Source organism: Bubalus bubalis, chromosome 12, assembly GCF_019923935.1.
Source record: "Bubalus bubalis isolate 160015118507 breed Murrah chromosome 12, NDDB_SH_1, whole genome shotgun sequence".
Classification (NCBI taxonomy): Eukaryota; Metazoa; Chordata; class Mammalia; order Artiodactyla; family Bovidae; genus Bubalus; species Bubalus bubalis.
In genome coordinates this window covers 94005000-94020965 of record NC_059168.1, presented here as the reverse complement: position 1 = coordinate 94020965, position 15966 = coordinate 94005000, and the positions used below count along the sequence as shown (strand labels likewise).

General features: G+C 51.7%; 1 protein-coding gene across 9 annotated transcripts in view; it reads left to right on the top strand.

The window, feature by feature from the left end:
* The window catches only part of DENND1A (DENN domain containing 1A), a 527315-nt gene that overhangs the window by 493852 nt on the left and 17497 nt on the right, over positions 1–15966 (top strand). For 5 of the 9 annotated variants that reach the window (XM_044926324.2, XM_044926331.2, XM_044926328.2 and 2 more), the window contains 2 exons: positions 5593–5649; positions 11902–11990. In XM_044926324.2, the coding sequence (XP_044782259.1) occupies positions 5593–5649; positions 11902–11990 (146 nt within the window). The remainder of the gene's footprint in view (positions 1–5592; positions 5650–11901; positions 11991–15966) is intronic. The other 4 variants (XM_044926325.2, XM_044926326.2, XM_044926329.2 and 1 more) reach the window with 1 other exon arrangement.

Genomic DNA, 15966 nt, shown 5'->3' with positions numbered 1-15966 from the left:
AATGTGTTTTGCTGCATCAACAAATTAGCTGCAAATCAGATGCTGTTCTCATCAATGTGGGTTTCATAGCCAATGACCATACTCACCTGGTCCCCAGAGCTGACAGATATAAACGCCGAGGGCCAGGCAGAGACTGGCAGAGGTCAAAGAGTCCCTCTCTTCTCTAGGACTTCGTGTCAGTCACACTTTGGGGCTTACCCGCTCATGTCCACATCTCCCAGCAGTCACGTGGCCAGCTGGTGAGTTGACAACATGGAGGCCTAGGCAGGCCATAGCTGGAAGAGAGTATGTTCTTAGGAGCCTACCCAACCTCCTCCCACCCATCTTCTATGGCAAGAACACCAAAGGCCTCTGATATGTCCCTTCCTACCTGAATTCTTCCCACTGCACTCAGGAGAAAACCCACACTCCTTAAGCTGGCATTTAAGGCCTTAAATTACGTGACCTCCACAGGCCATTCCTCCCAACCTACCCCATCCTCATATTCACCCTCACTTAGTCTTGCTGGATCGCTGTGGTTCCCATCTCGTGCACTTAAATTCTGTACTCCCCCCGCATCAGATAGAAGAGCCCCTCCGGTGCTTCCACACACCTCAGCACCCCTCTCTCCTCTGTTATAACCCCTCCATCAGAGTGGGAACCCTCTGAGGGCAGGACTGGGTCTTATTCAGGACTGTGCCCTTCGCTTGTACAAAATATACTCCATTGTTTGTTGAATGAATCGAGACAAGAATCTTCTTTGGAAAGCACTGGAAAGAGATGCTAAAATAAGGAAGGCGAGGATGTCAGTCATTCTCTCACCAGCCTACTTTCTAAGGCACAGATCTCCTAACAGCAGAGTCCAACTTCAGAAAGGATATGGAGTAGAAAAACCAAATCAGAAAGGATTCCAGATGACTTTGGAAGTTTCGGTTGACAAGGATAGCACAATGGACTAAGAAAACCTACTTGTTTTAGTTCCTGCTACTAGCTCGGTGACCTCATGTTAGTCACTTAACCTCTCTGGGCCGCCTCTTCTGCAGGGAAATAACCTTCCTCTAACTTGCCTCACCAGGGAATGTGAGGCTCAAAGGAAAGAAGAGAAGTAGAAATGCTTTGAAAGGAAAATACATCATGTAAATAGAAGAGATTAGTAAAACCCAGTCCCTTTCAACAGTGCCCTGCTCAAAGCACGCTTCCTTCGAAAGCCAACATCCTGGCGTTCACAAGACTCTTCTGGGAAGACTTGTGGATTTAAGGGAGGGACAGAGGATCGGATGTTCTCATTTCATCAGCAGGTTGCCAGACGAGAGCCTTCCACAGCGGGGATGCCCTCCTATAGCATCCTCATGCCAGTGCTGGTGACTCTGGAGTTATTTCCATTTTACAGAAGACTTAACTGAGGCTTAGATTGAATAACATGCCAAATGGCAAAGCCAGGATTGAATTCAACTAGAAAATGACAGAGCCAAGTCATGAACATGAGTCTTTCCAAAGTCTAATTCTTGGGGTTTTAGCAATGCTTTTTGTACTCTAAGAAAGGTATTTTTCTGAGAAGTAGGTCAAATTCCATTGAATCATATACCCCTTAAGGACAGACTCTGTCCTGTTCTCCTGAATCCCCAGGCCCTGGCCCCAGACAATTGTTCCATCACTGCTCACGGGAGGGATCTTTCCACTCTGAGAGAGTGAATCTGCATCTGGACTCCACGTGACTTTCAGAAAGGCGGGTGCTTATGTTGGCCACTGAAACCTCCAGTGCCCCCACTGGAATGCCAGATCAACTGCTGAACAGAACTCTTCTTAGCCAAAGATTGCCAAAGGCCTAGCCTTTTTAAACTCACTTAAGAACCAGCCATCCGTGTAGCCAGGGAATTGAGGATCGCACACGACGTGATTTCTCTGTAAAAGTGCCTGGACCTCTCAATTCTCTGCTCCAAGGCTCTTCTGGTTTGGTCTCCTCTTGTGCAGCTGTGGGAGGGGCCCTGGATTTACAGTCAAGAGGCCTGAGAGCAGGCCACTCTCCCTCCCTCCAGTCTGTGTCCCTATCCATGGAAGGATAAGCTCCTGGCACTAGAGCCATGGAAGAAGCAGACAAGGCCACCTGAACCTGGGACTTAGAGCATGGGTGGGGTTGGTGCGGGGGTTCCAGTTTACTGAAATGACTTTCACTGAGTCTGGCCAGCAATGTGCAGTCCTCCCGGGCCTCACCTCAACCTATTGTAGCCCCACATTCAGTCACTCCCTGATTCAGCTTCCCGAGCACTGGAGCCATGTTCTAGAAAACCGTGTGTTGAGTTGATTTTTTTCCTAGCTTCCCTCTGCACCCGCTCCTCCCCCCTAAGTCACCACCACTCCATGCTATGGCCTGTTCTAATTGTCCCCAGAGAACTCATCTCTCCTCAGCCTGTGTCCCCCGCTGTCATGCCCCCCAGCATATTTGGGGAACAGCAACCACTACAGCTCAGCAGCGCTCTCACCCTCTCCCCTCCAAGAGGCAGAAGCTTCTTAGCAGTGCCTTGCCCTCGGGAAGCTGCTGTGATCCACCCCGTGTCTCGCTCAGAACACGTGGACCGCGTTACCCTCTCTCGGTGTCTATAAATCCCCCTGGTTTACTCTCCTGGTTTCTAGGTTGGGTGTGGTCAAGAGGCAGCTTTTCCCACCATTTATAAATTCGGTTGCGAAAGAGCTAATACTTCCTGATGACAATCAAAGCAAAATAATTACAGAATCTGGAGAACTGACATTCGTTGTGTTTCTCCTACGTGTGCCAGGAAGCTTCAGTCAGAAATCTTGCTGAGCACCTATTTATCCAGTACCACACTAGACCCCAGGATAAGCAGAGACGTTAGATGAGTGAGCTGATAATTACAACCTTTGTACCAAGAATACATGGCAGGCAGAGCATCTGACCCTCGCGGCTCAGGGAAGGGCAGGGCCGGCCCCCTGGGGGAGGTGGTGCTTGAGACAGATAGCAAAGTATGAACGGAGGCACCAAGAGTGAGACAAAGGGAAATGGAAGGTGTTTCAGGAGCAGCCTTCAAGAACACCTGAGCTTTCAGGGAGAGCAAGGGGGTGAGTGGGGCAGGGTTGGAGGGAGAGAGGAGTTTGCAGAGGCTTATGTGTGGGGCCCAGACTCTGGAGGGCTTTGAACACTTCAGTCAGCATTTTCCAGGGAATATTTAACAGGTGTTATAGGGGATGTGAGTCTGTTCAAATAAATATGGGAAGCAGGACTTTTATGGGGCAGGGTGGGGGAAGGGAAGAGTTAATACTGTTTTGCCTGTTGAGGGTAGCGTTTTTATCAGAAGGGTTGACAGGCTTTGCTGTGCTAACCAGTGTCGTAAATCTCCAAACGGAGCAAGACTCAACACTTCTCATGTCTGCCAGGGGAACCCCCTTTTCTTCTTTCATACAATGCATCTCCCAGGATGGTATTTCTCAGAAGATAGCTCAGGAGATGCCAGCCTTCCACTGGGATGATTTAGGCTGACAAAGAACATAATTGGGCATGTTTGTTTGTTTTAAAGTCCACTCTGAAATAAGATGGAAGATGGTTGGGGTGGGGGGGGGGGGTGGGGAAGAAGCTGGAGGATGGGAAAGCTGCTAATGGTGATAGTTGCTGGCGTCTCCTGGCCAAAGATCTTGGCAAACATCATCTCATTGAAACTTTCTAACAGTCCCCTAGGGTGGATAGTGCCATTACCTGCCTTTACAGATGAGGAAAGTCAAGCTTGGATGGTTAAATCGCAGGCTTGGGTTCAGTGTGAGACTGTCTGACCCCAGAGGTCATCTCCTAAGCCCCCAGCCCCACTACCACCCCCGCCGGCCAGGTCAGAGGTGACTAGTGGTGAAGGCTCTGGAGCTCGAGAAGGAGGCCACCCAGAAGCAGAAGGGCCGAGAGCAAGGGGAGCAGAGGGTGTGTGTGAGAGTTGAGGGGTTGGACGAGGACCACAGCCTATTTGCCTGCGGGCAGCCATGCTCGTCTCTCTGGGTGGCATCCCAACCCTCGACAGCCTCCAGCTGAAGAAGGATCTCCGAGTGTGGGTTTGCCCACACTCCAAACAGCATAGGATCCAGGAAGCCAGGCTGATTTCCATCCAGATGTGCTCTTAGTGCGCCATGAGGGACCCCAGTTCTCCACTAAGTCTGTCAGCCCACTTTCTCCATAGGCCATTCCGACTGGCCCTGTGCTGGGCACCAGGGATCCAGGGACTCTGGAGACACAGCCTCTCCCCGCAGGAGTCGGGTGTGGAGAAGGAATTGTAAGGCAGGTTTGCTGCCTGGAGGACCACTCCAACCAAGTGAAGCTCTGAAGTGCTGTCCAAGAGAAATGTAACAGGAGCCACACATGTGAACCACATATGGAATTCTAAATATTTTAGTAACTGTATTAAAAATTAAAAAGAAACAGACGAGATTAATTTTAATAATATATTTAACCAAAATATCCAAAACATTTTCATTTCAACATATAATCAGTATAAAAAGTTATTGAGATATCTTGCATTCTTTTTCAAACTAAGTCTCCAAAACCCAATGTACATTTTACACTTAACAGCACATCTGAATTTGGACTCACCCTGTGTGGCCATTGACCCCTGTCGTGGGAAGTGCAGGTCTGGACTTTGCGGCGTAATGATGGACCTCTGTGAACCATGAGGCTGATGGGAAGAACCAACCAGAAGCCTCCCAGGGCTTGCCAAGTGTCCGTGACCTTGGTCTAGTGTGGACTTTACTCTCCTTACACTGTGTTCATCTGCCCCACTGTCCAGGGCATCTAGATATCTGGGCAGGCTATTGAGAGAACAAAGCTTGACTTTCGACACAGAGGGTTCAAGGGGTGAGCTATGAGATCTGTGCTCCACTGATTTTTATTCAAAAGCCAAGCATTTTGTGCAAATTGTATTTATTCATCAGACATTTATTAAGAAGATACATTTTCCCCATGGTACAGGGATGAGTCCCTCAAGGAAATGAACGTTTGAAGGAGTAGGAGGGCAGAGGGGCAGACACGGGGCGATAGTGGGTGATGAGTGGGAGCACTGGGGGACAGCACCCAACCTTGGCAGAGTCTCGAAGGACAAGCAAAGTTTGCCAGGCAGATCAGGGTGGGGCGGGTCATTCCACCTGCTGGGCAGGCGTGAAGCAGGCCTGAGAGCCTCGGGCCATGCAAGGGTCTTCGAGTGAGCATGGGGGGAAGGTTGGGAGGGGTCTGGGTAGGGCACAGCAGAAGCCAGGTCTTAGAGGATTTAGAACGCCAGCCCAGGGCCCTGGTGAACTGTCACCCCAGGACAGGAGAGGACAGCAGAGTCTCAAAGCTGGGGGTGGCAAGGTCACACTGCATTTAAGAAAACTACTCTCGGCCAGAGTGGAGAATGGCTGAGGAGCTCCAGGCGGGGGCCCAGCTGATAACAGTGATCCAGGCCGGAGGTGGAGGAGAGGGCCTCAGACATGGGGTGTGCAGGAGCCGGCAGCCAGCCATGGGAGTGGGAGGCATCAAAGATGGCCCTTGGGCTCAGGCTTGGGTGGCTGGATGCCCGGAGCTGTGTGTGAAAATGCATCAAACCACCTCTGTGTGTACTGATTCCTTAAGTTTCCACTTTAATGCAGCCACAGAGACTCCGTCCCACTCGCCCGCCGCCTCCCAAGATACAGCGCTCGAGGCCCGTGAGTAGCCAGTGGTTCTGCCCTCTCACCTAACACTGCCTGAGCCGTCTCCCCGCCTGACTAAACCTCGGGGGTCTGAACTCAGCTGCCTTGCCAAGGAAAACCAGGAAGTGGGTTTTTCAGCTTCCCTCTGTGTGGCATGTACCCGGACTTGCATTTCCTGAGCTTCTGTCTCTTTCTTCTGAATCAGTTTGGCAACTTGCAGGTCGGAGCTGTAGGTAGCGGGGCTGCTGTGTGCTGTGTCTGCCGTGCGTGCCTGGTTTGAGCGCGTCTCCTAGGTTGAGCCACGTTGCTAGCCAGTGAGCTTTAAAGGCTGCAGCCGCCTCTTCCTCACAAAGGAAACAGAAGTCTGGCAGCAGGGGTCTCGTTCCGCCAGATCTTGGTTTGGAAATGCACTTGATGTCCCTTCCCAGGGGCGGATGCTACGCCCAGAGAATATCGAGCCGGCTCAGATGGAGACCAGTCTCCTCCTCTCCCGGGCCGCACATGGGGCTCCACATTCCCAAGCAAAGATCCGAGGAAGGGCAGAAAAGCAGGACGAGATGTGATAAACCCACCAACACCTGGGAATGGGCAGGCAAGGGACAGGGACCCATCCATGTCTTCTCAAGAGAAACGCCTTGGGAAAATACTGGGCGCGGATCCGGTGTTCAGCATCAGTGAAGTCCTTTTTCTTGTGAGCTAAGGCTGCAGTCATGCTGAGGCCTGATAACTTTAGCAGCTTCCTTTAAAGTGGGAAGGAAACTGGCTGGGACCATTGAGTGAGGGCTGTTGACCAAGAGAAGAGTTTCTCTGTTTCTTGTTCAAAGCAGCCGCCACTCTTGCAGTCAAGCAAAAGGGGTCTGGTTCCAGCCCAGCGGCCATCAGGTTTCCCCACAAACCCGAGTCCCAGCCCCTCCTGCCCTCCCCGCTGTGCTGTCCACACCCATCTTGAAAAGTGTGGGAGCTGAGGGTTTGCAGGTGACTGGGCTGAGCTGTGTCTGGCTTTTTTTTGTTGTTGTTGTTTTAAGAGTTTATTAGAGTGAAGATCTATTTGAATCAGATGGCACCAAACCAGAAGTGGTTAGGAGTGCTCTCAAACTGTGTCTGGTTTGAATCCTTGTCACACGTACCTAATGTCGGATGGGTGGCCTTCTCTGCGTGGATGTTGGAACATTCTGTGGCGCTGTCTTCCTTCCCTTCCTTTCCCTCCCGTGTACGGGAGCTGCAGGGCTGGGGTGGAGGCAGCCATGACACTGAGGTTCCACACGTGACAGAGCCATCCCGTACCCCAGTCGCACCATTGTCAGCACAGCGGTCGAGGGGCTGGAATGTTTCTGCTTATTGTCATTGGGTGGGAGGCACAAACAGCAAAGAGAAACTGCTCTGGGGGACAGGAAGCCAATGTCAGGGTCAAGTGTTGTGTGATTTAGTGAGAATTTCAGTGCAGTCAATAGCAACGTGGATCTGGGGAATAGACAGAGCCAGGCTTGATACCCGGATTGTGTGACTCTAGGCAAGTCCTGAAGCTCTCTCTGAGCCTCGCCCCTCTCTCTCTAATACACCCTTGTTCATGGAGGTTTTTTGTGAGCGTGAGTATAGACGTCATTTGTAAGGCTCCTTGCACAGGGCCTGGGACACAGTAGCGGTTCTTATTCTTCTTAATAGATTTTTCAGTCTTAAAACTTCTAAGGAATGACCCAGTTTCTTAATCATTCACCTAGGATTTTCATAGTCAGCGAATCATTCTTAGTCATATCATCCCAGCTGAGCCTCACAGAATCTCTATGAAGTAGGCATCTCCTCCACCTGTTTTAAATGAGAAAACTGATGCTCAGTAACTTAACCCAAGTCCCTCAACTACACGAAGGGGTCACCAGACTCTAGAAACTATGGTCTTTCGTGCATACCAAGTTCCCTGGGCCCTCCATCTCCACAGAGTCCATCTTAGTACAAAGGATGGGGGGAGAACCTTCAGGTGAGAAAAGTTTAATCAGGGGTAGGTTGTGTTTCCTATGGAATCGCTACTGCAGCGTTAGGCCCTGGAGCGGATGCAGAGGTGAGAAGAACTGACATTTAGTCAGCACCTTTAACGTGCCTCAGACTCTGCTCCTCTGTCCTTACAACAACCCAGAGGAGGCAGATGCCATGTCCCCAGTTGGCTGCTGAAACCACAGAGATAATCAGAGGCCATGCTGGCCTTTGAGCCCAGGCCTGCCTCTGCCCTGCCTCTCCTCACTCCTCACCAAGCAGCCTCTCCCAAGCCAGAGTCATCCAGTGGCTAGCACTAAGAAGTGCCTGGAGGGACCTAGGATCAAAGATGGCAGGGAATCTCTTAGTAGGATCCGGGGCAGGATTGCTCCCCTTGGAAGAACTCAGAAGCTGGAGACAGCTACTTTTGACTCCAGGTTGTGTAGCCAGTGTGAGGACCCGGACAGCCTGGGGGGTTGGGGTGCGGAGGGCTGGAATTCAGCCACATCCACCAGTGACTGAGGACTTGGGAAGGCAAATACTGCCCTGAACACTGAGTAGCAGCTGCTGCTGCCACTGCCCTAGTGTGGGAGGTGACTGGCCTGGCACTCGGGGGTCTAGGATTATGAGACACTGAAGAGGCAGGTGGCCGAACAGAACTGATCCTCCTGGGCCTGGAAGCCAGAGAGGCCTGTCTTAGTTTGAATCACAGTTTGGACACTTCTTCGCTGTGTGACGTGGGGCCATATGCATACCTTCTCTGAGCCTTAGTTTCATCATCTATAAAATGGGTTGCTTTACCTACCTGGTGGGGTTATGAGGTCGTATATTTGTAGTACTTAGCACAGTCCCTGGCACAAGGTGGACACACGTAGCCCAGTTTTGCCCACCCAAATACCTTCATCCAAAGCAGGGTCACTGTGGGGCTAATGTGGGAGCCCTAGAAGTTCTGTGCTTTCTGGGCCTTGCGTTCCCTTGTGCCCCAGGTCTGTTCATTCTGAGTGCCCTCACGCAAGCATTTCCATGGGCACCCCTGCACACTAGGGGTGAACCTGGGAGACATGGAGTATGAGCCCGTGGCTTCGAGGGCCTCAGAGATGACGGCCTGCCAAGCTCCCATGTCAGGAGCCTCTGGCCCCTGACCGGGCTTTGCTGGGTCACTTAGCCGCAGGCATTCTCGGCAGAAGTATGGCTGTCAGCCCAGGGCAGTGGGAGCGCGGGGGCCAGCATCCAGCCTTTTTGGAAGGAGCTTTGTAGCCTGGCACCTGTCGCTGGAGTTCAGATGTGACCAGAGGATTTAGATTTTCTTTGTAAAAAGAAGAGAAAGGAAAGAGCAGAAGAAAGCCTTGCCAGTGTCTGTGGACTCAGGGGAGTGGGCTGGGGCGTGCAGGGGAGAGGCAGGCTGTGGTCGGCCGCATGTGAAGCGCTTTATAAGCTCTGTATTTATTATTTCTTGCTCACCATTAAAATCAAATGTACTCGGTGCTTTTGTATTCAATACACATTTAACCCTGCCGACTTAGATTTCTCAGGTTTTAAATCCAGTGGGGAATTGGCTGGTTTCCCAACTTTCCCCTCAAGTCCCCCTTGAACAGAGCTCTAAATCCCTGTTTAGCATTTTCTCCCCAGCGCGGCTGGGACCGGAGTGCTGGTGCGCCGGTCGCGTTGTGTGTGCGCCTGGTTTCTTCCCTCATCCCCAGCCCCCACCCCTCCTAAGCACCCTGGAAAGATGGATCTGATCACTGAAATATGACGGGCCAGTTGTCTGCATCATCTTGTGATTCGGGCTTAATTAAACCATTTTGTCTGTGTGTGTCTGTGTCTGGTGTGGCTCTAGCTGTACGTCCACGGCCGTGTGTGTGTGTGTGTATGTGTGTGTATGTGTGAGAGAGAGAGAGAGAGAGAGATCCGTGCGTGGGCCTTCTCCTGTGTGTGCCTCTGCAAGTATTTGCGAGACTATGGGTCTGTTGGCATCTCCATGCCTCCATGCATGTCTCTGGGTGGTTGTCTGTCCGTGAGTATAATTTTGCGTCTGCTTTGTCCACACCAGTCAGACGTGCGTGTGACTCTGGGTGTGCCTGCAGCCATGCGGGTGACTGTCTCTGGGTCTGCCGAGCCTTTCTCTCCCTCCCCCGCCTCCACTGCCGCCCTCCCCCTCCCACCCCTCCCTCTCCCGCTCTGTCTGGTTTATCATCCCTAATGAAGCAGTCTTCTCCATCGATCCTGCTGATTGCCAACCCATTCCTTTTGTTTGTTGGCGCTGAGCCATTCAGCGGCACTCTGACAGCTCAGCTCGTCTAATTAGCTCTGTTGTTCTTTTTCCCCATGTTTCACCACGTTGCAAGTTCAGTTGAAGTTGCCACAAACTTAATCCCCCCATTTCAGCCACAAGTTCACATTCCTAACCCACCTCTATTGTACGAGGAGCAGCTGTGGGCAAGGACAGGCGAACGGGCCTTACTGTCTGACCTTCCTGAAGCCCCCACCCCAGGACCCCGGGGCAAGGCAGCAGTTGCCCCAACTGCATGCCCTCTTTGTGGTGCAAAGTCAGGTGCAAACCAGGTGATCCTGCTTACCAGCTGCCAGAGGAGGCAGGCTCTGGGCCAGAAACCAGTTCAGGGTTAGCGCGGGTCGGGGGTGGATCCACTCGTGTACTCAGCAGCCAGTGACTGGACGTCTGTCTGCACCATGGAAGGCGCTGTTCTAATAGCAATGATAATAATAGCAACATTATTATGCGCTTCTTAGATTCCAAGCAGCAACATTCATTTAAAAAAATCCAGCTGAGGGGGTCACTAAAACAGGCATGGAGCGGAGTGCTAGGCAAGGGTGAGACCATCGTAAATCCATCTTCTAATTCAGAGCTGCCCCCTGTCTTCCGTCTGCTATTGATAAGGTCACAGGGAAGCACGATGAGCTTGTATTGAGCCCCTACCATGTGCCAGGCCCCATGCCAGCGCTTCGCCTCCATGAGCTCATTGGATCGTCACAGTAACCCCATAGCAGACAGCAAGTTCAGTGGAATGCACTTGGCTTTTACCACATCTCTGATTTGCCAAACCAGGCTGAGATCAGACTGGCTGTTCCACAGGAAAAACTCTGGTTAGATCAGATGTGAGGAGGCCTGAGGGCCTGATGAAACTCAGTAAAGACTTGTCTCTTATGCAGCCAACTTCTGTAGCCTGTATTCCGAGGCCATTGTGTTGTGTCACCCAGCAGTGTGGGGTTTGGGGCTGGGGGAGGTTCCAGAAGAGGGCACAGGGTTTGGAGCGTGCCTGTGCTCTCTTTCTCGGTCTTGTCCACTAACCTCAGCAACTGTGGCATTGCCTGCAGTGGTCCCTCGTCTGCAGAACAGGAGCAGCCCGCACTGGGCTGCTCGGTCCTTCTTACTGGCAACAAAATTCACAGATAGGCTCTCTCCAGTCCTCCTCTGGCATTGTACAGAGAGGGTGGTGCCAAGTTTAAAGCCAGTTAGTGTTGACTGGCCCAGACGAGTGTTCTTCTAAGGACACCTAGAAATTCTTAGCCTAACTGTCATCACCGGCTCTAGTATGAAAAGGAAGTGTCTTTTTATACAATCCCTCATCTTAACCTTCAGAGGCCATAGGTAGTAAAAAAACCACCGTGTCTCTGCAGTCTGGCCGTGGACCAGGAGACTGTGCACTTCACTGTCAATACCCCCGGCTCCGGCCCTTGAGCTTGTCTGTGGCCACACGGACTGTGTGAGGGTCCAGACCGAGCCTTGCACAGGGCTGCCCAGGAGAGCAGAAGGAGGACTTTAATTGGTGCCCTGATGCTGTTAGTATTTGCTTCTCCACCCTCCCACTTAGAGAGTAAAACAAGCATCCTATAATTCAGCTGTTAAAAAGAACAAAATAGGCATGTGTGCCCTAAACACAAAGTCTGAGTGAAACCTCCTTGTTCTACCAAACTGGTTTCCAGGTTCCAGGAGAAGGCAAGCGGGACTTACCATTAGGGCCTCTTTGTTCTGGGTCGTGCCCAGACAGTGTCTCGCTGAGCCCCCAGGGCAGCCCCACGAGGAAGCAGGTGGAACCACCCGCTGGGTGCAAATCAGGACACCCAGCCCTTCAGAAGAGCCTTTCTCCTTTGAGTAGGCCACAGATTCCAGTTCACAGATCAGCCACCACTTCAACAGTCTCCATCATAAGCACAGCCTTTAAGTCTGTGCTCTGAAAATCCCTTAACGTTTGTTTTAGGGCTGCTTACCTGCATCTTGAAAATGTCCTTGAATGGCTTTTCCAACTCAGCCCTTCTTGGGGATTTTCCCCATGCCCATTCTAGGTGCGCCCTCCCCGTCCACACGTCGTTAAAAGACCGAAGAGCAACATCACAGTGGAAGCCCGAAGGACATCCGTCTCGAGCCCCGACCAGTGAGTACCCCGTCCTCCCCTCCCCTCTATCTGCAGGAGCCCAGGGGGGCCAGTGCTTTGTGGAGCCCACGCGGCAGCCCTGGCCTTTGAAGGGCTTCCCCGGAGCCCTGAGCGGGTGTTTCACAAAGAGGTCAGTCGGGGAGCAGGGCTTGATCTTCAGTGTCGGTTCCGCTGGCAGTTGTCACACCAGCAGGAGGCCCCCGAGGCCAGGACACCGGGCACCAGGCTGGGTTTTGAGTGGTGACACCCACGGGGTACTCAGACAAGCTCAGAAAGTGGTTCTCGGCTTTTTCTTACGCTAAAAATAGAGGGTCAGCAGGAGAGAGTTAGGAACCCAGTTGAAGAGGCTGCCTATTTAATGAGGGCCAAGACCCATGGAATCTGGTGGGCTACAGTCCTTGGGACTGCAAAGAGTCAGACACGACTGAGCGACTCACACACGCGCCACCTTCCTAGGCCTGGACTGCTCGAGGGAGGTACACCCAGGGCTATCTTCATCCACCGCCCCCCGCACCAGCACCTCTGCTCACCTGTGTCGTAGCGTTTAGCTCATCATGAGTCTGCTTTTCTAGCTCTCGGGCCCAGAGCTCCTCAGGACAGGTGCTGGGTTTCATGCCCCATAGCAAGCAGAGGAACTGGCTTAGAGTCATTCTCTGGGTGGACGTTGGGTAGGTGAGGGGAACGCCAGAGCCAGAGGTGAGCGGTGTGAATGTGAGAGGCCTCCTGGCTTCAGCGCTGTCTGGAGAAGGTAGCACTGCTTCCATCAGAGGATGCTGTCTGCCCTTGGTCCCCAAGATGCACAGCCCCTGGTCTCTGCCCAGACAACTCAGCAGCTACACGCCGGCTTCCCGTGACGCCCGGAAAAGTACATGAATCCACCTCGGGTTTTTGCGAGAACCAAAATCATTGCCCCTGGGACCCTGATGTCCCTTGGGTGAAGAGGGCAGTGCTTCTCCTGGCTGCCCTGTTTTCAGAAAAGTTCTCAGAGAAGGAAGTTAAGAGAGATGGCAGGTCCTAGCGAGAATAGGAGCCAAAAGGAAGCAGTAATTCTCAGATGCCGGGCTGTGGCCTAGCCTGCCTGTCATCCAGGATTCTCTGGTATATAGTTCAGTATCACTGGAGACTGCGGTGTGGTTACAGAACCAGCCTGCCTAGGAGGCCCTCAAACCTGTGTGTCTGTGTGTCTTGGGAGATGCGTGGTGACGGAGAATTTGGACGAGAGGACTGGACTACTTGAGCTGTGCACAAAGGGAATGTGGATTGTTTCCCTGCCGTGGATTATGATTGCCCCCTTGTGGAGAGAATGCAGTGTGGCTTCAGAGTGCCTCAGAGCCCAAAGATTTCTCTTTAGGGGGAAGAAATGCGTCACTTTTCTTTAGAGTCATCTCTTTAAAACTGGACTAAATATTTTATTATCCAGTACATAATATTTATGTACTGGATAGAGGGTCATGGGCCTGGAGATACTGAAAGGCAAATCCAGAATATCCTTGCATTGAACCAGAAACACACCAACACTTGCCAGTCTACCGAAAAGCATTGCCCATTTGTGGCCAAGTTCCCGATTAGAGCTTGGACCTCCCCACCACACGTATTTATGCTGTTGCTTTTCCAGCCCCGTGATAGGAGGTTGCTTCGTCAGTGTATGCAAAGAGCCAGTGTCTGGTACCCCCATCATTCTGGTGGTTACCAGAGCTAGGTCGGTACCACTTTGTGTGGGTTTTGTTTTGTTTTATTGCATTATGCCTTGTTCTGGATCTCTTTGGGGGAAACATTTGAGGTTGAAATGAACCGGTGGGAGCAGGGTTGGCTAGTTTAGTGGGCTGGCAAACTGGCAGTTATAGGAGACAAATGACAAGTTCTCTATGATCACACGTTAACAGTGCTCCACCATAACAGTGGCCCACCAGGAGATAGGGAGGTATATTTTAGAACATCATTCCAAGAGTTTCTGTTCACTTTTTTTTTTTTTTATGGGGGCAGGGAGGGCAGGGCTGTATTCCTATAACGCCAGTGACATTTGTGGTGTAACCCGGGTGTTTCCCTGCGTCTCTTCCCATGCTGCCTTCTCCCTGCCCCCGCCCCCTGTCGTGCTCCACTTCCAAATGCCATGTCACAACAGCACTTGGATGTGTTTTTCTCAACTGTCATCAGCTCCAGCTGGCAAGACCAACTTCTTGAAACACAGGAAGCATCCAGCGGAAAATATTTTAATAAAACAGACTCCTCATAAAATGTTGTTTTGGGGGGAAGAACCCGCCCCCCCCAGCCTGTCAGCATTGTGTCGGGAGACAGGAGAAGACAAGCCGGCGGGCAGGAGCCACATCCTAATGGGGCTTTGTTGCGGGTGGTTCAGTGCTGGGCACACGGACTCGGTGCCTGGCCCTTTAATCTGGCCTGGATTCTCTTGAATCACAATCTTTGTCTCTCCTGGGAATACCAGAGTGCATCAGAAACTTGGAGGATTTTTGGCGGCAGAAGGAGACACAGGATCTTTGAAGTGGAGGGCGGGATTTGGTCCTCCTGACTTCTTGCCCCAACTCTCACTTCCAAAAAGCACATTAAATAATTAACTATGTGGACCACAAGATGGAGCTGATTCAGAATAAGTCGGTCTCCACGGCCTCCTGCGGCAGCGGCATCTGAATTCATGGAGGCCGCAGCATGCTGGCCACTGCCTTCACTGAAGTCCATTTTTTTGTGCTCCAACTTATGTCCATTCTTGCATCCGTTCATTCCACAAACATCTTCAAAAACCTACCAGGTGTGAGCGTCTTAGGATTTTAAAGGGTGCCCTAAAGGGAATCCCACAGCTAAATTTTATTGACTTGCAATTTCCCAAAGCAAAATGTTTGCTATGTTAAATTTTCTTCCCCAGTGAAAAGTAGGTGTCCTAGCCCCTCAAAACCATCTGATGGCAATTGGAAGAATCCTTTAGGAAGTCTTCTGGGGATAACATTTCCCTCTGTTTTTCGGTTAACATTAGCTCATTAATATTCAGTGATGACTTCTCCAGAAGTATTAGCTACTTACATTATTATTCACAGCATGACTGATGGTATGCCCCAAGGATCCCCTAGGGTAAGAGTTAGGATTAGGAGGGATCCGACGGAATGGGCCGCGGGTCAGAGGCCAGTTGGCAGCGAGTACAGTGGAGCTCCTGATGTGTTCTGGGCCCTCTTAGGCATCCCTCCCACAGAATGGGAACTCAGGCTCGGGAAGGAATGAACCAGGGTTCCAGGCCATCCAGTTAGAAAGCGGCAGGGCCAGGACTCCCAGTGCTGCTCAGCTTCGTTCTCTCGGTTGTACTGTGCTGCCCAAGGGGGTCCATTGTTCTCCTGGCTTTGCCCAGAGAGCTCCATGTCCTGAGGTGTCTTATCCTGCACGCTACCTTCCTCTCTGCTTCCCTGGGGTTGGGAACCAGAGCTGTTCAGTCCTCTTCCAGCCCAGGAGGCAGTGTTCTCTGGTGGCTGAGTGTTTCTATCTGGGGAAGGAAAGAGAAGTAACATATACTGAACATCCCTGAAGATGGTGAAGGGTGGGTAGTGGCTTTCCCATTGAACAGATGGGGAAACTGAGGCTCGGAGAGAGGCTTTCCATAACTTGCCCAAGGTCCGGGGGCTGGAAAATGGAGAGATCATCTCTTCGATGACAGGCCTGGTCCTTTCTTCTGCAGCATCCAGCCCTTTTTGTTAAGAACCTAATTATGACTATGAGGATGATGGCGGCTGCAGTAGGCATACTGAGGTCACAGCTCCCCACCCCATCAAAGGTAGGCTTTTCAACGGGAGCGTGCATGGCTCCCAGGCCCCACCTTATCTTCCCTCCGGCTTGCTAGATATGGGGCAATTTCCCATCCAACCTAAGGCTTAGAAAGAGTCGATAGCAAGCTGTAAAAGGCAGCGCTGTGCTCAGTACTGCCCGCCCCTCAGGACCACACACAGCAAGCAGAGACCAAAGGAAAGGGATGACCTAC